Here is a 21,188-nt window from a genome sequence, read left to right as displayed (position 1 = left end):
ATTGGTCCAGCGTCGTCCAAGGTAGGGGAGGGTTTGGCCGGCAGGGATGTTGGTTCGTTTCCCACGGGGGACCAGTATGACAAAAAACAAAACATGTATGCATTCACTAACTGTAAATCGCTCTGGATAAGAGCTTCTGCTAAATGACAAATGTAAACCTGCATCACTGCTGTTTTTGCGTTCTATAATCTGACGGGAGCACGCATGGCTTTTATCAGGGTGAATCGTTTTAATTATTTTGTATTTTTTGGTAATGGAACTATTGTTTTTGATTTTGGGATTATTCAAAATTATCAACAATTGACATCCCTACATCAAACATGTCTAACAAAACACAGGTATAAAGAAGAAAATACTGAATACATAATTAACATATGGGCTCCCGAGTGGCGCAGCGATCTAAGGCACTGCATCTCAGTGCTTGAGGCGTCACTACAGACCCCCTGGTTCGATTCCAGGCTGTATCACAACCGGCCGTGATTGGGAGTCCCATAGGGTGGCGCACAATTGGCCCAGCGTCGTCCGGGTTTGGCCGGTGTAGGCCGTCATTGTAAATAAGAATTTGTTCTTAACTGACTTGCCTAGGTAAATAAAGTTAAAATTTAAAAATGTATATATAAAAAAAGAATTCTAGTGCAAATGTATTAACTCCGAATAGGGTGACTCCTCGTGACGCACAATTTGTGAAGGATATGACGTCGCGAACTGGAGCGTTTCCTGTGTTTTCCCATTAATACCATTTTCAGGACTGCCTGCTTGCATCATAGGCCGGTGGAGAGGTTTGAATAGTCAGGGGATAGAAGATCGCCGCCACTGACGACCACTTTCTAATAACCGCAAATACACGACATCACTGATGTTCCTCTACCAACTGTTGCCCTTCCTTTGGGCTGTTTCTGCAAATGCAGATTTCTTTCAATTTGACAGTATTTCAAATGCATCTACGTATTATTTCAATTATATTTATTGTAATCTATGGGAAGGGGAGTGTCAACCGAATCAAGATGATACGACTCAGCAAGGTGAGGAATTATTTTCTTTCCTGAAAGGTTTTTCTTCAGCAAAAATGAAATATTCAAATTGACACACTTCTCCCGACTGTCTCGGGTGTAGTTAGGATCAGTTAGTTACACAGGTCTATTTCTATTACAATGCAGAGACAGTGAGCAACAATGATTAGCGTATTTATTCGAAAATATTGAGGAAAAATCTTATTTATGAATCAGTGATTACAATCCTAGGTATGATATGAAAAAGTCGCAGGCTTTTCCTTGCACAACTTGCCTTGAGCAGAAATGATAGTGTTCAATTTGTTGCAACAGCTATGTCTATAAGACTATTAGATATGTACACTATTACATTTGTGTGCTCTTCTCAGTACCTACTAGGGACCTGTGGGCAGGATTTCCTCAGGACTACATCCGTTTGCTGTCACAGTGGTATTGCAGCCTGGGACAGTGCTGTGAATCAGGGGATTGTCGGATAACAAATAATATTACAGGTATGATAACGTCATATTGAGCAGACATTATCATTCATGTATGTTCCACCAGCTATGTCGTTTTTGTGTAGTCCTCATTTTGTCTGGATTTGACATCCCCCCCCCCCCCCCCCCCCCAGGTCTGGCTAGTGATCTACAGCTAAAGCTTCACGGGCAGCACCTTGCCCAATCAGTGGTTCTGAAGGCTGTGCAAGGCTTCATCAGTAACCCTGAATCCAATAAGCCATTGACCCTCTCCTTCCATGGCTGGTCTGGCACAGGCAAGAATTTTGTGGCACGGATTATAGCTGACAACTTGTACCGGGACGGAGTGAAGAGCGAGTGTGTGCGTCTGTTCATTGCCCCATTCCACTTCCCCCATGCCAGACTGGTGGACACATACAAGGTGAGCTTAGCTGGCACAGACATGACTCCTCTCTGCCAGGAACATGTGCAGAACATAACTCATTTATGTTCGATTACACAACTTGATCTAGACCATAGCAGGAGTTAAACAATATAGCTAGTCAAAACTCAGCAAATTGTAACAAATAAATATGTTTTTAGTTGATAAAAACATGTAGCATGAATACAGGTGCATTTTAATCTCTTGAATATATTGCACACCAAATATGAGAGAGAGAGAGGTGATATTTTTGTGCTCACCATAGCGCTCTATTCCAGGGCCAGCTTAGAGAAGCTATCCGGGACATGGTGCTGCGTTGCCCACAGACACTTTTCATCTTTGATGAGGCTGAGAAACTGCACCCGGGCCTTATAGATGCCATCAAGCCCTATATGGACCATTATGACAATGTGGATGGGGTCAGCTACAGGAGGGCTGTCTTCTTATTCCTCAGGTTAGCCATACATACCCTTTCAATTCTTGCAAGGTCTCTTCCACTAACTCATGTAAGGAAACTTTACTGTCCAAGTCATGAGTAAATGTCTCAGATATTTTCCTCTAACCAAGATGTTTTGTAATATTTCCTTGTAGTAATATTGGTGGCACAACCATCAATGATGTGTCCTTGGACTTCTGGCACTCAGGGCAGAACAGAGAGGACATTGGGATGGAGGACTTGGAACACCGGCTACGAGCTGAAGCTATGGAATCTCAAGGTACCAGCAGTGGCTTTACAATCACTCACACTAATTTGAAGCATATATGTTTTCACAGGCAAGATTGAAGATGTCTTTCTCGTGAACACTACACTGTGAACGAAGAAACTCATAGTTAGAAACCACTTAAAACATTTTGAATTACATAACATTTAAGTGCAACTGCAACATGTTCAGTTGTGGATTTACCAGTTTGTCTGTTTTCCAGGAGGCTTTGCACAGAGTGAGCTGATGTCAGGTCACCTTATTGACTTCTTTGTGCCCTTCCTACCTCTGGAGTACCGTCATGTCAAGCTCTGTGCCCGTGATGCCTATGCAGCGCGGGGTCTGGAGCCAGACGAAGGAACCCTGGACGAAGTGGCAAAGGCCATGCTATATGTACCCAAGGAGGAGAGGCTATTCTCTGCCCAAGGCTGCAAATCCATACCACAGAGAATCAATTTCTTCCTCCCCTAAACATACTAATGCAACCCAGAAAACACACACAGTATTTTAGCAAAAAGGAAAAAGTATGACCTGCTGACATATTGAACATTGTTGCGATGTGGTATGCCCACTCCTCAACCTACACTGCCAAGAAAGCAAGCATAGGACATCTGGCTCCAGTAAGATTCTATCTGATTACAAAATAAGAGATTTTACAAGTGTGGATTTTCAACTTAGATTTTTTTTTTACCCTGCTCATTAGACTACTTTTATGCACTGATTTTAGGTCAAGCTCAGGTCAACTCTGTAGTTTTAGTATTTGCATGTATATATTTACAGTGGATTTGGAAAGTATTCAGACCCCTTTACTTTTTCCACATTTTGTTACGTTACGGCCTTATTCTAAAATTGATTAAATAGGTTTTTTCCTCTTATTAATATATACACAATACCCCATAATGACAAAGCAAAAATAGGTTTTTAGAAATTTTAGCACAAAATAATTTCTCCTGAAATATCACATTTACATAAGTATTCAGACCCTTTACTCAGTACTTTGTTGAAGCACCTTTGGCAACGATTACAGCCTTGAGTCTTGGGTATGACGCTACAAGCTTAGGGCGGCGCACAATTGGCCCAGCGTCGTCCGGGTTTGGCCGGTGTAGGCCGTCATTGTAAATAAGAATTTGTTCTTAACTGACTTGCCTAGTTAAATAAAGGTAAAATAAAATAATAATAAAAAGCTTGGCACACCTGTATTTGGGGAGTTTCTCCCATTCTTCTCTGCAGATCCTCTCAAGCTCTGTCAGGTTGGATGGGGAGTGTCGCTGCACAGCTATTTTCAGGTTTCACCAGAATTGTTCGATCGGGTTCAAGTGCGGCTTCTGGCTGGGCCACTCAAGGACATTCAGAGACTTGTCCCGAAGCCACTCCTGTGTTGTCTTGGCTGTGTGCTTAGGGTCGTTGTCCTGTTAGAAGGTGAACCTTCGCCCCAGTCTGAGGTCCTGAGTGCTCTGGAGCAGGTTTTCATCAAGGATCTCTCTGTACTTTGCTCCGTTCAACTTTCCCTCGATCCTGCCGCTGAAAAACATCCCCACAGCATGATGCTGCCACCACCATGCTTCACCATAGGGATGGTGCCAGGTTTCCTCCAGACGTGTCACTTGGCATTCAGGCCAAAGAGTTCAATCTTTGTTTCATCAGACCAGAGAATCTTGTTTCTCATGGTCTGAGAGTCCTTTAGGTGCCTTTGGGCAAACTCCAAGTGGGCTGTCATGTGCCTTTTACTGAGGAGTGGCTTCCGTCTGGCCACTCTACCATAAAGGCCTGATTGCTGGAGTGCTACAGAGATGGTTGTCTTTCTGGAAGGTTCTCCCATCTCCACAGAGGAACTCTGGAGCTCTGTCAGAGTGACCATCGGGTTCTTGGTCACCTCCCTGACCAAGGCCCTTCTTCCCCGATTGCTCAGTTTGGCCGGGGGGCCAGCTCTAGGAAGAGTTCCAAACTTCTTCCATTTAAGAATGATGGAGGCAACTGTGTTCTTGGGGACCTTCAATGCTGCAGACATTTTTTGGTACCCTTCCCCAGATCTGTGCCTCGACACAATCCTGTCTTGGAGCTCTACGGACAATTCCTTCAACCTCATAGCTTGGTTTTTGCTCTGACACGTACTGTCAACTGTGGGACCTTTATATAGACATGTGTGTGCCTTTCCAAATCATGTCCAATCAATCGAATTTACCATAGGTGGACTCCAATCAAGTTGCAGAAACATCTCAAGGGTGATCAGTGGAAACAGGATGCACCTGAGCTCAATTTCGAATCTCATAGCAAAGGGTCTGAATACTTATGTAAATAAGGTATTTGTGTTTTTTATTTTTAATACATGTTCAAACATTTCTGAAAACGTTTTTCGCTTTGTCATTATGGGGTATTGTGTGTAGATTTGAGATTTGTTTTGCAGTCAATTTTAGAATAAGGCTGTAACGTAACAATGTGGAAAAGGGAAGGGGTCTGAACTTTCCGAATGCACTGTATGTTTAGTTGGCACTGAGGATATTTTACAACTATCTGCTTAAGCAGTGGCTGGCACTTCCAATGCAAAGGAGGAAATACTGTATATTACAGTAAACTATATCAAATATAATTTCATTAACTTTTTAAGGGCATTTTTAATATGATTATTCTGGAGTTGTTTATTGATTACTTGATTTACAGGTGGGCTAAATATTTCCAGGCTACAAACAGTATGACATCACTTTAAGTCATTTCTAACCTACTGAATAACTACAATTCAGGTTTGAAGAAAGTAGTGTAAGTGTGCAATAATACAGGCAGTCGCTAATGTTGTTGAAATGTTTACTGAACTAAATGGTCTGAGTATTCCCAATTTTTTCCCCCTTACAATTATTTTGATCTTGAATGATTTAATGTTGCATTTACTGTTGCAGTTTAGTATTCCAACAATGCTTTGATATAATTTTTTTGTCAAATGGAATGTGTTACTTGCACAAAATAGCCCGTAGTGAAGATTGTAATTAGCAAGTACATATACTGAACAAAAATATAAACGCAACATGCAACAATTTCAACGATTTTACTGAGTTACAGTTCAAATAAGAAAATCAGTCAATTGAAATAAATTCATTAGGCCCTAATCTATGAATTTCACTTGAATGGGCAGGGGAGCAGCCATAGGCCCACCCACATGGAAGCCAGGCCCACTCACTGGGGAGCCAGGCCTAGCCAATCAGAATGAGTTTTTCCCACAAAAGAGCTTTATTACAGACAGAAATACTCAGTTTCATCAGCTTCTCAGACGAAGAAGCCGGATGTGGAGGTCCTTGACTGGCGTGGTGACACGTGGTCTGCGGTTGTGAGGCCGGTTGGACTACTGCAAAATTCTCTAAAAGGACATTGGAGGTGGCTTATGGTAGAGAAATGAACATTCAATTCTCTGGCAACAGCTCTGGTGGACATACCTGCAGTCAGCATGCCAATGGCATGCTCCCTCAACACTTGAGACATCTGTGGCATTGTGTTGTGTGACAAAACTTGCACATTTTAGAGTGGCCTTTTAATGTCCCCAGCACAAGGTGCACCTGTGTAATGATCACACTGTTTAATCAGTTTCTTAATATGCCACACCAGTCAGGTGGATGGATTATCTTGGCAAATGAGAAATGCTCACTAACAGGGATGTAAAGAAATGTGTGCAGAAATATGAGAGAAAATAGCTTTTGGGGCATATGGAACATATCTGGGATCTTTTATTTCAGTTCATGAAACATGGGACCAACACTTTACATGTTGCATTTATATTTTTGTTCAGTACACATATCAGTAAGTCTTTGTAAATGTTCTGTTGTCTCTACTTTGCTGTGTTATGACATCTGCCCGTTTTCCATCAATATAGAAATGTATTATTAGCATATACACTGCACAGCTTTGGTTTCATAAGAAACTGTGAGACTGCATTCTGAATATATTCTGCTTATGATATGGCTTATAATATTGTGCCCGTCTCCATATTTTTTTGCTATTTAATGACCCCTGTCCATATCATTGTGTGTAAAAACAAAGGTATTATGGTCAGTGTCCTAGTGTCACTCAGAACAGGCAAACAAGAAAGTGGCTGCTGAAAAAAAGGGAATGTGTGTTATCCCAGAGGAATGGATTTTAAGTCATTTTAGACTAATAAAACATCCTTGATAAATGTGAGTCTGTTTACTGTTGAATGTAAAACCTGCATAATCAGTTGATTCTTTTAGCTCAGTTGGTTACCTAATATTTGGACCACTATTACTATTACTGAACAAAAATATAAACGCAACAATTTCAATGATTTTACTGAGTTACAGTTCATATAAGGAAATCAGTCAATTGAAATACATTCATTAGACCCTAATCTATGGATTTCACATGACTGGGCAGGGGCGCAGCCATAGGCCCATCCACTTGGGAGCCAGGCCCAGCCAATCAGAATGAGTTTTTCCCCACAAAAAGGCTTAATTAAAGACAGAAATACTCCTGTTTCATAAACTGTCCGGGTGGCTGGTCTCAGATTATCCTGCAGGTGAAGAAGACACATATGGTGGTCCTGGGCTGGTGTGGTCTGCGATGGTGACGCCGGTTGGACGTACTGCCAAATTCTCTAAAATGACATTGGAGGCGGCTTATGGTAGAGAAATGAACGTTCAATTCTCTGGCAACAACTCTGGTGGACATTCCTGCAGTCAGCATGCCAATTGCACACTCCCTCAAAATGTAGACATCTGTGGCATTGTGTTGTGTAACCAAACTGCACATTTAAGGGTGGCCTTTTATTGTACCCAGCCATAATGAAATTATCATGCTGTTTAATCAGTTTATTGATATGCCACACCTGTCAGGTGGCTGGATTATCTTGGCAAAGGAGAAATGCTCACTAACAGGGATGTAAACAAATGTGTGCATTTGTGTTGTTGTTGAGAAATAAGCTTTTTGTGTGAATGGAAAATGTCTGGGTTATTGTATTTCAGCTCATGAAACATGGGACAAACACTTTACATGTTCCGTCTATATTTTTGTTCATTATAGAATGTCATTAGGTGCACTTGATTTATCTCATCAGGTGCGCAGGGTAAATTGAGTTTTTTAATTTAGACTCATTCTGCTGCATAAATGCAACCTCGGCTCATTCGGGGCGCCGTGCCAGCAATATCATGTGCGCGTACTCTTTCGACTACTGGGGGGGCGTGTGTCAAAGAAATGCGTGGTCAGCTGGCATTGGCTGAAACGATTTGTCCTATGCTTTTTTTCAATTAATTCGATTGGTTAGAAGTTGTTACGCGTTCTCTCGAGCTGCTTGCTATCCAATGAAAACCAGACATCTGTTCTGAACCGAGAGAAGAGCATCAGCAGCAAATAGCGGTATTTGAGGCTTGCCAGTTCAGGTTTTGAAGAAAAGGAATTTGACGAATATAGCGCGTAACAAGCCATAGCTATTTGTACTGCTACATGCAGTGTATATATAATTAATAGTATTTATATATAGCTAATTGTCTTTTCTATTTTAGAGGGTGGTAATTTGGCAAGCTGAAATGACAACCCAGTTGATGCTTTTGATGGCCCTATCGGTCGCATCAATTTTTGCCGAGTCCTCTGTTTATTTCCGAGAACAATTTGAAGATGGGGGTAAGTTATGCATAAATACTGAACCTACTAGTACTTGTTTTTATAATTGTTTTTGGAAATTGTAAATGTGATGATTAGACTACATATCATATGTTGGATGAGTGTCGCAGAGACACAACTTCATAGCCTGCTCACTTTATGCAAAATCTACTTGGCATGCTCAAAATATCATTCACATTTAGATGATATGTTCTGATTTAGTGATTACTCATCCAAAATACCATCAATGGGTTGCACGCACTGCCCCCTATCCTCTCCCTTTCCCAGAACAACTACTTAGTTCCTTAGCCCTTGCCAAGTGACTCTGCCCTCAGTGTTCAGGTGACTTACTCCTGATTTTGTATGACCATTTTGCAGATGCCTGGAAAAGCCGATGGGTGGAATCCAAACATAAGTCAGACTATGGGACGTTTGTTCTCACTGCTGGGAAATTCTATGGTGATGTAGAGAAAGACAAAGGTGAGAAGAGATCAAAGGTACCTCTGTCTTGCATCCATTTTAGGATCCAGCAATAAGATTTGGTGCATCTAGCTGTTTCTCAATAGGTAATTTGAGCAGAGTTGCCCTTGGGTTGACTTGAGTTTTTGTGAAGTATTTCTTATGTGTTTAAAAAAATTCAGGCCTTAAAACCAGCCAGGATGCTCGCTTTTACTCTGCATCCTCCCGCTTTGAGTCATTCAGCAACAAAGACCAGCCACTGGTAATCCAGTTCACTGTGAAACATGAACAGAACATTGACTGTGGTGGAGGCTACATCAAGCTGTTCCCAGCTGATCTCAACCAGGAGGAAATGCATGGAGATTCCACATACAACATCATGTTTGGTGAGTCTACATTATCCTATTGGTAAGCGAAAACATTGGAGAGTAGCCTACATATGTAAGGGTGGAATGGACCATTGTCATGTTCCATTCTATATTGAGCGTCCCCTAGGTATTGTTATCAGTTGCCTGTCTACTTTATACCACATGCTATTGTCTGTGTGAAGTTACATTCCTGTGGTTGTTTTGTCTGTCTTAGGTCCTGACATCTGTGGTCCAGGTACTAAGAAAGTTCATGTGATCTTCAACTACAAAGGCAAGAATCACTTGATCAACAAAGATATAAGATGCAAGGTAAGAAGCATTGTTGTGGTTCTGCTATAGCAGTTCTGCTATATTTTCTATTCAATGCTAGCAGTTGTATTTGTCTTCTATGAGCTTCACCATCTTATCTGTAGTAACATTTCTGCTGTCCCACCATTTTCTCAGTAGGACGTTTTAATAGTGTTGGACTTATAAATGGGTTAAAGAGACATTTATTATTTTGTTGCAGTTTCTTAATCAAATCATATCACAAACTAATGCGTTTTAGTTACTTGTTTTGTGGATAAAACCACCACCTTTAACAATTTTGCTTGTGTGTTCCCTAGGATGATGAGTATACCCACCTGTACACACTGGTAGTCAATCCGGATAACACCTATGAGGTGAAGATCGACAACAAGAAAGTAGAGTCTGGAAGCCTAGAGGAGGACTGGGACTTCCTTCCCCCCAAGAACATAAAGGACCCTGATGCTGAGAAGCCAGACGACTGGGATGAGAAGGAGAAAATGGATGATCCTGAAGACAAGAAACCAGAGGTACATTTAGAAGATACACAAAAGAATGCATCAGAACACCATTTTGTTTTCTGTGGAAAATGCAGATGACTATCAGTGCAAAGGACATTATTAAGCCGCTGTTTCTTTTAGGACTGGGATGTGGCTGAGAACATCCCTGACCCTGATGCCAAGAAGCCTGATGACTGGGATGATGAGATGGATGGTGAATGGGAGCCTCCCATGGTCACGAACCCCGACTATAAGGTAGGCCTCCATGGTTGTTTGTACTGATGGCCACAAGGATCAGGTGTGATTGTACTACACTAGGTGAGATGTCCTCTTGCCATTTTGACTAAGTTGTTTCTAGCTACTTGCTTGGATACTTAGTGTGAAAAAAATTATTTTGCATAGGGAAATAATGACTTTCTGACATTGTTTTTCCCAGGGGGAGTGGAAACCCAAACAGATTGACAATCCTGCCTACAAGGGGAAATGGGTGCACCCTGAAATTGACAACCCAGACTACACTGCTGACCCTGAAATCTACCAATATGCCAGCATGGGGGTGATTGGATTGGATTTGTGGCAGGTAGAGTTACTGACTCTGATCCTTGATTGAAGTGTGACGCTGTTTAATGTTTAACTTTTACTATTCTTTTGAGACTGTTTTTTGAGAATGAATAGATATTAACCAATGACCTTTTCATTATTTTACAGGTGAAGTCGGGCACTATATTTGACAATTTCCTCATCACCAATGACCCAAAACTTGCAGAAGAAGTGGGGAACGAGACATGGGGTGCAACAAAGGTTAGTCGATGGTCTCTAGTGATTTACCACCAAAACAGTTCCTGTTATTAGATTGAGTTGTCATATAATATGGCTTTTCTAAAAGGTGATGTGTGCAGTATCTCCTACCCTGTCAATAACTGGGCTTTTTTTCTGTATACACAGGACCCTGAAAAGAAGATGAAGGACAGTCTGGAAGAGGAGGAGAGAAAGAAACGTGAGGCAGAAGAGATTAATAAAAAGGATGAGGAAGATGAAGAAGATAAGGAGGAGGAGGAGGAAAAAGAGGAGGAGGAGGAAGAAGACTATGACGAGGAAGAAGAAGAAGAAGAAGAAGAAGAGGACAAGGAGGAGGAAGAAACAGACTCTAAACTCAAGGATGAGTTATAAACTCAAACAGGAACTTCTGAAAAGAAACCCTGTCTGCTATGAGCCATTTGATCAAGGCTGAAGATTGGACTTTATTGGACATTCTGTTAGTCATTGAAGCTGCCCATTTATGTTTGGGTGGGGAAGGTATTGTTTTATTTACATGACAAGGGAATGGGTACAAACTGACTAAGCACAGCAATTATTTTGTTCTGTTTCCATGTGGTATGGGAGTTCAGATTTGTCAATGTTGGAGATGTTAGAAAGATGTTATCTTTAGATTTGAGACAAGCATTTTCTAGCAGTGGTGTTATGCCAGCAATTGTTTTTGATAAGTGAAATTTCTGGATGTTGTCATCTTCTCTCTGTAAACAATGCTCTACTGCTAACACTAAATTGTTTTTTTATTTAAGGATATTGACCATCTACAATTTCCTGACTAATCTTTACCTCAAATAGTGTTTTGTTTGTCTTTAATAATCTGACACATTTTTGTGCCTTTACCCCAAGGATGTATATAGCATTAACATGGAATCTCTCATCCCTTTTTTTCGTTTTGGACATGGTGTGAAAGTAATGCTTTTCCTTTTCAGCATAGTGCTGAGCGATTAACTGAAATGTCGACAATTTTTTTGGTTCTTAAACAACTAAGAGAAGGACGTTATTTGAATTCCATTTAGTTTTTTTCCTCAATGCGCACATTGAAGTTTCTCTAAAGATAAATCTGATCCAGCCTGAACTGTATGATGTAGTAGGGAGTTGTAGTTTCCAACAGGCCAATACTCTACATAGTGCATAGAACATGTTTTTTTTTAAACTAAACTACAATGACCATAATCCATTGCGCATCTACTTGTCCGGTCTGTTTATTTTATGCCTGCCACGGAAGAGGCAGAAGAATGCGAGATCGTGAGGGGATATAGAGAGCAGCTGTTGCCCCGCGAGGTATATCTACCTGAAAATACATTATCTAAGTGTTAGTTGGTATTCAGCAGTCATAAAGGTATGCCTTATTTACTTTGAATAACTACACAATAGTTATTTTGTGTAGATGGCGTATGCAGCAGCTCTGTAGAGATGAGAAGATGACTTGGAATGAAATAGTCGTCAAATAAAACAAATGTAATATGCACAACTGAAATGTAATGTGAATAAATTATGGTTAAGTGATAAGCAGTAACGAACAGTCACCACCATCATGGGACTTTTATTAATTGTTTCATTCTGTTACAGCATTCAACCCAAATAATCGAAATAGAAAACCATGATTATTTTTAAATAATCAAACCGGAACCGACCTCAAAGCACTAATCATTCAGCACTATTTCAGCACAAATGTGTGTTGGTTTAGGGTCACTGTGTACTGAGTTTTCACTAATGGAACTACTCAAGCGAACTCAGGCTACCGTAAATCAAATGTTATGAAAAATAACACAAATTATCAGATTACATTTATAAAGCCGTTCAGCTTTCTAAAACACTAAGCAGGAGGGAGTGATCCCTGTCAATTGATATGTTTATCTTGGGGTCAATGTATGTTGTATGTTGCTGTACCCTCAAGACTTGTCCCAAGCTGATTGGAAGTTGGCCATTTTGTAAAACTTATTTTGTACTGGGGAGAATATTGATTGATGATAATTTGATTGTGCAATAAATAAATTATGATACACAGATTACTGTCCAAGAATAAAACATAAAGGAAGTGACTCAATTATTGTTGCTTTCTCTCAGTCCTCATTCTTATTTTTGGTATATTGTTCCCCAATTGTGTGTGTCGCGTAATTTGAGGCGGGTAAATTAATACTGTAGAATAGATCATCTGAGCAACTTCACTTTACCAGTGGATAGTTTTGCAGCGTTGCAGGCAGCCATTCTTTGACCCGCATACATTCGTTCATCTCACTCACATCAGCGGGCGCACTTCTGCAGTGCCATCTGACGTAGCTGAGTGAACAACCCATTCCAGTACAATAACGCCAGCGCCAGGTTTTAAAGCCATCTCTAATCTATCGCAACCATACCTCAGTGATCGCACCGCAGAATGAAGTAGCTAGTGGGAATAGAAACACTATGGCTGCCAGTCTCTCCCTGACTCAGGTAACCATGTATTTTAACTCAAAACTAATTGTGATTAGTGTGTAGGTGTCTTCTTGTTGTGCCAATTAATTTGAGGACTGTCGGTGGATTTTGACATTAAAACGGGTGTGCCCCGCGGTCTCTTTAACTCTTTGATTTGGAAGTTCTTCCCAACCTAGCTAGCTAGCTATGACTGGGAAAAGTTTTGCCTCGTCTCTTGGGGACTGCATAAGTAAGGGCGTAGTTAGCTAGCTAGGCTAACAGTAGCTACTTGTGTAGTGTCAATTTCGGAATGGGTTGGATAAGTTGTTAGCTAGCTAGCTAGAACTTTTGCGTACAGTAAAGTAGTTTGTTTCTTTTGATTCTATTAACTTAATTGCCTTTGCTGAATCTTGAAATAAAAGTACTGTCGATAAGAAAAAAGTGAATTTGCTGTTCCCCATGGTGTTGTTCGACTGTCAAAATTGCTTTGCAATAGGAACGTTAGCTAGCTAACTAATGATACCAGTTTGCACTCAAAGTAGTATGCTGTGTGAACTAGTCAGCTAGCTAGCCAGTTTAGTAAAGCTAGCTAGCTTAGCAAAGCTAGCTAGTCAGTTAGTTAGCAACATAGAGTTGGCTAGATAGCTGCAACCCACTTTAGCTACTCGCTGGGTTAGTTAACGTTATTGTATTGGGTAGGGGATATAAAGTCAGCGTTATGTAGCTAACTAGCTATCCAGTTGTAATAGTTTGCATTGTCAGTTTAGATTTTTTTTAATTAAATTTGTTAGCTTCCTATCATCACAGCTAGCTAGTGAGAAGAGGAACTAGCTGCCCGTTGTCCGATATGATACCTCTGCCACACACTGGCCAGCTATGCTGCAGACCTATGTTTTGGTTATCATATTGACATTTAGGATAGGTTGTATGGCTTATAAATTGTGAGTGTGGAAATTATTTGCCAGTGTTGTATTGCTATTAGCTAAATTTACTAGTTTAGCCAACATCCTGACTATGGTCAAGGACTGTCATCTGATGATATTGTTATTCTCAGCTAACTACATATTTTGACTGAATCATGCTTGCTTTAGCTATACATGTTACTAACTAGCTATGTAATTATGCAATGATTCATATCTTTGTCTTATGGATTTTACAATTTCTCACTATATGCAGTGACATGTTCTTTACCTAGGCTAAGCTATAACTGACCAAAATGTGGAGTTTAGTCAGCTAACCAAAAGATTGGGGCTGTTAGCTACACTTTGTGCAATTTCTTGGCAGCTAGTTTCTTTTATGCCTGTTATGTTAGGTTACTAGACAGCAGGGCTGTGCAGAGGAAGATAAGGGATAGGACAATAAAGTACTCAAGACACACCAGCACAGTATAGTATCTGCTGCGGTTTTGTGAAGAGAATGATTGGGAGTGTTCACTGCTGTGCAATTAGTCACACAAAGATTGTGTTTAGGCCGCCAACACTTCCAGTCACACAATTGTTTGCAAAAGAAAATGGGGAGGGGAGGGCTGGGGAAAGGTAAATAGTGAATAATTATCAGATTATGAATTGACTATTAAAGTATGAGGCAATGTCATTATGTGCTTTTCAATGAGCTAGATCTATATGTTTTATAAAGCCTTTATAATCATCATATGCTATTGTAAAGTTGCACTTTGTTCAAATTTGACATTAACATTTGATTTAGTAAAAGTACAGAGAAGAGCATGTCCAATATTGAGCCTATTCACAGAAACAGCTCTTACTGGTACAACACTCTCATTGTGGATGCATCATCAGAAACCACAGGAAGTAAATATCAGGAAGTCCAGCTCATCAGCAGACTATACCCCCCACCCATCCCTTTATTACATTACTTGAGAGGAGCCATTTGTACTAGAACAGTAAACAAGATGCTATAGTGCCTGTCTCGTTTATATTATCATAGGCAGATGACTGTCTTCTCCTGATCTGATTGTATACATAGGCTAGGCTATTTGTTTGATTCATTGTGTAAAATATGTGCTAGTGTAGGCTACTTCGTTTAGCCTGTTCGTTGGACTAAGCTTTCTACTTTTCAAACAACTTGGTTTCCAGAGGCACACACAGTACTGATGTACACATTGCCAGCCTGTGGATGTATTAGCCTAAATGGCATTCAAACACTGTCTTGGTATTTCATGAAAGAGTAACTGGAATAGACACACTGAGTAATAACTATTAAGATGAACATGATGGGACTGGATAAGAGCGTCTGCTAAATGACGTAAATGTAAATGCGAAATGCTCAGAGTAAACCTATTGATTTCCTGAAGAGTAAATATTCCTGTCTGTAGTGTATTTGCCTTAATTTTTGGCAGCTGTAATGGCAATGTACTACAGCTTTGGCCAGAAGTCAAACAACCACTTGTGGATCTCAGCTAGTTGGTCTACTGTGAGTGTACTGTGTTCTAGACAGTGGACTGGTTATTTAACTAGCTGATGCTTGCACAGATTGAGATGTAGGCTTAGACCTAGCTTTATTTAACGGCTTATCTTTTTCTATTCAGAAGTCCTATCCTATGCTTTCTAGCTTTTGCAGTTTGGTTGATGTTGGCGGTTTTTATGATCAGAAAATGTATGTAGTATTTTATGTCTATCTCCACAGCTCTCAAGTGGAAATCCTGTCTATGAAAAATACTATCAACAGGTAAGGGGTCTTTTTCTGATTTATTATTGTGAAAAGCCTATGGGCAGATTCCATGATTTACTAAAGCAGGTAGTACCTAGGTTTTAAGCTGAGTAAAAGAGAATCTGTCCTTTCGATGGTCTGTCAGGGCTGTTCAGATGAGGACACCAGATAGAATTGGAAATGCTGTTCCGCATTAGCTAGCAACTGCAGAGCTGCGCTGAACATGTCTCCAGGCTTTTCTCCACTCTGTGATCTACTCTGTGCTAGAGGAAGCTTCTTTATGAATTAATGATAACTATTTGCTAACCCTGGCAGTGCAGGCTCTAAGAGGGCTAAGTAAAATGGTTAGACACTGCAATGGGAAAATGTGATGGATTAAGGCCTCCCATGATCTCAAAGTATTAGCCTATACTCAAGCGTACCTGTTTATTCAATGGAATGGAATCTTATTTGGTGCTAAATCAGCACAAACTGGCTGGAGATCTGGTGCTTTTACTGGCTAGTTCTTCTTTCTAGTGTTTACTTGTTTTGCCCGGTGGTGTAGGTTGACCCGTCTGGTAGTGGACGGGTGGCAGCTGCTGATGCAGCCTTGTTCCTGAAGAGATCAGGCCTAGCAGACCTCGTCCTGGGCAAGGTAAGATAAGAGGACACAGCTCATGGCCAGACATCAAGCTATGGAACTTATCCAGTATGGTAGTTTGTGGGAATCTCTGTGTGACTGATGTCATTTAACTGATTTAAAAATCTCTTCTTAGATCTGGGATTTGGCAGATTCAGAACGCAAGGGGTGCCTTAACAAACAGGTAGGCCAACTTTTAGGTAGTAGATTTCCAATGTCATGTTAGAAGTATTCCAAAGATTCCTTGAATGAAGTAAGGTTTATGACATAACCACAATATACTTATTGTCTCTGCTCCCATCAGCAATTCTTCATTGCTCTCCGGTTGGTGGCCTGTGCCCAAAATGGACTGGAGGTGGCACTCAAGAGTCTCAGTTTGGCAGCCCCCCCCCCAAAGTTTGTGAGTACAATCATCACTGACACCAAGACGAAAACCTGCCAACTTTATCATGCTGACAACTTTTTACTGCCTTTTCCTTATATCTGAAAGGTATTGCTGGTAACAAAGCCTGTACTTTCGTTTGCACCAACTGCCTCAGTATAAAACATCGCCTTTCATCTTACCGGCTTTGGCACGCATTAAATCTTGAAAGTTCTATTATTGTCCGACATCAAACTTGTCCTCGTTAATCACAAAGCTTCACAGAAATGCTTTTAATGCATTTATTCTCTCAATTTAAATGTGTGTGTGTGTATATATACTGAACAAAAATATAAACCCAACATGTAAAGTGGTGGTCCCATGTTTCAGGAGCAGAAATAAAGATCCCAGATATGTTCCATACGCACAAAAAGCTTATTTGTCTCAAATTTTGTGCACAAACATCCCTGTTAGTGAGCATTTCTCCTTTGCCAAGATAATCCATCCACCTGACAGGTGTGGCATATCAAGAAGCTGATTAAACAGCATGATCATTACACAGGTGCACCTTGTGCTGTGGACAAACAAATATGAAAATGAATGCACTCACTACTGTAAGTCGCTCTGGATAAGAGCATCTGCTAAGTGACTAAAATGTAAAAATAGGACAATAAAAGGCCACTCTAAAATGTGCTGTTTTGTCACACAACACAATGCCACATATGTCTCAAGTTTTGAGGGAGTGTGAAATTGGCATGCTGACTGCAGGAATGTCCACCAGAGCTGTTGCCAGATAATTAAATGTTCATTTCCCTACCATAAGCCGCCTCCAACATCGTTTTAGAGAATTTGGTAGTACGTCCAACCGGCATCACAACCGCAGACCACGTGTAACAACGCCAGCCCAGGACCTCCACATCAGGCTTCTTCACCTGTGGGATCGTCTGAGACCAGCCACCCAGACAGCTGATGAAACTGTGGGTTTGCACAATCGAAGAATTTCTGCACAAACTGTCAGAAACTGTCTCAGGGAATTATCCTTAATATAAAATATGTGTGTTGACTGTGATCAGGGCATGGGAATGTAAATGTAGTGTCTGTTTAATAAACTAAATAACGTGCAATTGATTTCATTTGCATGGCACAGCCATGTCGCCTATAGGCTGCACAGACAAGTAACATCATTAAACTCAAAATATGCTATTCTATTCTTTTGAAAATAAATGTTCTTAGTCTTAATGTTTCTTAAGACCTGCCTAAATGACTTCATAATTTATTTATTTGTGTTGGTGTATATTCAAGGGATTTATTCAAATAGACACCTACCCGCATTGGCACACTCCTACTCCCACTCCTCACCGGTGGCGGCATGCGCATGGGATGTGTAAAAGGCTTATACATTTACATTTTAGTAATTTAGCAGAAGCCTTATTCCGGCAAGAATGTTGTAAAAATGGGACTGTTTGAAAGGGGATCATGTAAACATTGGCCGAATTTTTTTTTTTTGTAAAAAATATTTTTATTTTATTATTATTTTTACAGGCAGCATACTGTAAATCCTGTATGTAATAAGCAAATGTTTGGTTTATAAGCCAAGTTTATACGTTTATGGGCTTTGAGCTGAAAAGGTCACCTTTGTTGATGATGCAACGCCTTTTCTCCTCAGCATGACACAAGCAGCCCACTTCTACCTGGGGGAGTGTCCATTGATGGCCCATGGGTGGTCAAGGTGAGGGGAACTTATTACTATTTCTTTAAGAGTGTAGCCTGGTCATTTTGTCCTGTTCCCTTTATAATGAAAGCAGAAACAAAGAGTGGATGACACATTTTATTTGAACATTTACCTCATTCAAATCCATTTTTCAAAGCCATTTAAGGGGAGTGCTGAACTTCGCAAAATCCACCTGATTACTTTTATCTGAAGTAGAAATTATGCTTGAATCATGCACCTATATCATGTCTCTATATGACTTTCCAGACGGAAGAGAAGCTGAAATTTGATGCCATCTTCGACAGCCTCTCCCCCGTTAGTGGCATGCTCTCTGGGGAGAAGGTCAAACCAGTTTTGCTGAACTCTAAACTTCCAGTGGACGTACTGGGAAGGGTAAGCAGCATATCATATCTACAGGGCTCATAATTAATTAGTTTTGGTGGCCATCAGAGTAAATGCGTATGCCCAGTTGTCCACTGGGTGGTGGTCTTGTGTTTTTAAACACAGCCGCTGCTTTTAAAAGGCTTGACTGGGTTGTTATTTGTGACATAACATTGATCTGCTTTTAGTCTACGACTGGTCTATTTTACCGACTAGATAAATGTTTTGAACTCATTGCTAAATGTACTGAATTCCCTAAATGTTGCAGGTATGGGAACTGAGTGACCTAGACAGAGATGGTATGCTCGACCGAGATGAGTTTGCTGTGGTAAGGAATATATTTATCATTAAAGTGGAAAGGAATGAGGAAAGTCATGCAGTAGAAATGTAGTCTGTCAATAACAGCCAACTTGTTTTTATATATATATATATATATATATATATATATATATATATATATATATATATATATATATATATATATATATATATATATATATATATTACACTGCCCTTGATGAGCCCATGTTCTGGATAGCCTTCTCCAGCTTTTATTTATATTTCATCAATATTTGTTTGCACTCATGTACACTTGGCTTCAAGGTGTCCTTGCTTTCTATCAAGGATCCTGTATCTCAAAATGGAGCACTGTTTGAATCAGGGTTGCGCTATATTTGAAGTTCTCACATTTAATGAACGCATGCACTTATGTAATAGCCAGATGCTTGCTGTCAAATCTTTAGGATGTGGCAAGGCTGAAATGTGGACTGTAAGATTTAGTGTGTGCTTCTCAAATAAAATACTTTTTTTGTAAATATTGGACTTCCCTGATCTTATATTGAAATGACATGATAGGCAGATTTATGTATGTGTATTTATGTCTGTTCTGCTCTATTAGGCCATGTACCTGGTCTACAGAGCTCTGGAGGGGGAGCCCGTGCCCATGTCTCTACCTGCTCCTCTAGTGCCCCCCTCCAAGAGGAAAAAGCCCACTGTCTCTGTACCCCCTGTGATGCCCCTTTTACCCTCACCCCCCTCCATCAAAGAGAGCCGTTCCTCCCTTTCAGGGTCCAAAACCCTGCCCTCCAAACCAGCAGTGACCCCAGTCACAGTGAGTATAATATTCATCCCAGTATGAAGGTATGAAAGTGGGACGGCAAGACCTAATCCATATCTCTATAACCATCCTGTCCCCTCTGTGTCTCTTCAGTGGGCTGTATCTCCTCCAGACAAAGCCAAGTATGACGAGGTGTTTGCAAAGACAGCTCTTGACGTGGATGGGCTGGTGTCTGGGCCTGAAGTCAGAGATATCTTCTTAAAGACTGGCTTGCCCTCTGCCACACTAGCACACATCTGGTAAGATTCAGGGAACAGTTTCTTAGATAACATGGGGTGCCTGGCTGCCTGCACTTGAATTTACTAATGTAACATGGACATTGGTTATACAGGGCTGCTTTCTGGACCCTGAGTAAGCCAATTCCTGGCCTAAAAATAAGAAGATTTTCCATTGAGCAGGTCTAGCCTTCATATGGGTCTGTGAAACCGGCCCATAGTTTTAGTCAATTTTATGCCCATTGCCGGAAGGGTAAATGGATCTTTTAGTTGTGTAATGTGGTCAACTGTGTTCCACAGGGAGCTCTGTGACATTGGGGACATGGGGAAGCTAACCAGGGAACAGTTTGCGCTAGCGCTGCATCTAATTAACCAGAAACTGACCAAGGGTGTGGACCCACCCCAGAACCTCTCTCCTGAAATGATCCCTCCCTCAGACAGACTGAGCCTAGCAGCCACGCAGGTAACTCATTCCTATCATCCTGTACCATTTAACCCCCTCTTAGACATCCAATAATCACAAACTGTGAATATCTTGTTTGAATCGGGTGTATTTCTCTATAAAGAATGACTAGGAGTTGTGTATTTTGATGAATAGGCTACTTGATGGTGATGTAGATTTGAAAACTGATATTTCCTGACGTTTTACTAATCGTTTCCTTCCCTTCTCCTGTGGTGTGGGTTTTTGTGTTCTAGCTTGCTGCTGTGTCTCTGACCCTGTCTGTGTATGCTGTCTCTTTGCGTTCTTCCTCATGACTCATGCATTGTACACAAGGTGGGATCTCCCTCTAGCTGGGGACTCCTGAGTGTTAGCTTCACTGTGTCTCCCGCTTAACCCCTGGCAGTGTCACCCACCCATGTACCTACCCCTTCCTACCCTTTGTTTTTCTCCTAGTTCAAGTAGTCATTTTAGTGCCCTCCTTATCCATCTGTGTTTGCATGTAGATGTGCTTTCAGTGTTCATGCATTTCTTAATCTCCCATCTTGTATGGGTAATTTTGTGCATCTTATATATTCAGCAAAATGGGTTTGATTTAACTGGCGAGATTAAATCAGTTGCCATTTTAGCTGGAGGCTCATATTTACGTTATTCCACGTCGTGTTTGCCATTCTGTC

At 40.8% G+C, this 21,188-nt stretch overlaps 3 protein-coding genes across 4 annotated transcripts in view; all 3 read left to right on the top strand.

The window, feature by feature from the left end:
• Nucleotides 1-744: 744 nt before the first annotated feature.
• Nucleotides 745-6,739, top strand: LOC311148396 (torsin-1A-like). Its single transcript, XM_084185364.1, has 6 exons — nucleotides 745-1,022; nucleotides 1,379-1,501; nucleotides 1,621-1,886; nucleotides 2,165-2,340; nucleotides 2,478-2,602; nucleotides 2,811-6,739. The coding sequence occupies exons 1-6, from the start codon at nucleotides 857-859 to the stop codon at nucleotides 3,056-3,058; spliced, it is 1,104 nt and encodes a 367-aa protein (XP_084041490.1). The 5' UTR covers nucleotides 745-856; the 3' UTR covers nucleotides 3,059-6,739.
• A 1,170-nt stretch (nucleotides 6,740-7,909) lies between these two features.
• LOC311148394 (calreticulin-like) lies at nucleotides 7,910-12,153 on the top strand. 2 transcript variants are annotated; one of them, XM_084185362.1, is made up of 10 exons: nucleotides 7,910-7,939; nucleotides 8,086-8,203; nucleotides 8,561-8,662; nucleotides 8,824-9,027; nucleotides 9,224-9,318; nucleotides 9,615-9,824; nucleotides 9,936-10,049; nucleotides 10,231-10,374; nucleotides 10,503-10,595; nucleotides 10,740-12,153. In XM_084185362.1, exons 2-10 carry the CDS (start codon nucleotides 8,110-8,112, stop codon nucleotides 10,962-10,964), a joined length of 1,281 nt encoding a protein of 426 aa, XP_084041488.1. In that variant the 5' UTR covers nucleotides 7,910-7,939; nucleotides 8,086-8,109; the 3' UTR covers nucleotides 10,965-12,153. The 2 variants fall into 2 exon arrangements, with proteins under 2 accessions (XP_084041488.1, XP_084041487.1); XM_084185361.1 differs by having other exon boundaries at nucleotides 7,939-7,996.
• An 829-nt stretch (nucleotides 12,154-12,982) lies between these two features.
• Nucleotides 12,983-21,188, top strand: part of LOC311148388 (epidermal growth factor receptor substrate 15-like) — a 43,546-nt gene continuing 35,340 nt past the window's right edge. The window contains exons 1-11 of the mRNA XM_084185345.1: nucleotides 12,983-13,040; nucleotides 15,645-15,686; nucleotides 16,213-16,302; nucleotides 16,424-16,471; nucleotides 16,592-16,687; nucleotides 18,315-18,377; nucleotides 18,627-18,752; nucleotides 19,009-19,068; nucleotides 19,639-19,851; nucleotides 19,951-20,096; nucleotides 20,373-20,535. Of these exons, the coding sequence (XP_084041471.1) occupies nucleotides 13,014-13,040; nucleotides 15,645-15,686; nucleotides 16,213-16,302; nucleotides 16,424-16,471; nucleotides 16,592-16,687; nucleotides 18,315-18,377; nucleotides 18,627-18,752; nucleotides 19,009-19,068; nucleotides 19,639-19,851; nucleotides 19,951-20,096; nucleotides 20,373-20,535 (1,074 nt within the window). The 5' untranslated portion in view covers nucleotides 12,983-13,013. The remainder of the gene's footprint in view (nucleotides 13,041-15,644; nucleotides 15,687-16,212; nucleotides 16,303-16,423; nucleotides 16,472-16,591; nucleotides 16,688-18,314; nucleotides 18,378-18,626; nucleotides 18,753-19,008; nucleotides 19,069-19,638; nucleotides 19,852-19,950; nucleotides 20,097-20,372; nucleotides 20,536-21,188) is intronic.

The sequence above is a fragment of the Coregonus lavaretus genome (assembly GCF_964263955.1).
Source record: "Coregonus lavaretus genome assembly, chromosome: 21".
NCBI classification, from domain to species: Eukaryota; Metazoa; Chordata; class Actinopteri; order Salmoniformes; family Salmonidae; genus Coregonus; species Coregonus lavaretus.
Note: the sequence above shows the minus strand (reverse complement) of the source record. Positions and strands in the feature narration are given on the sequence as shown.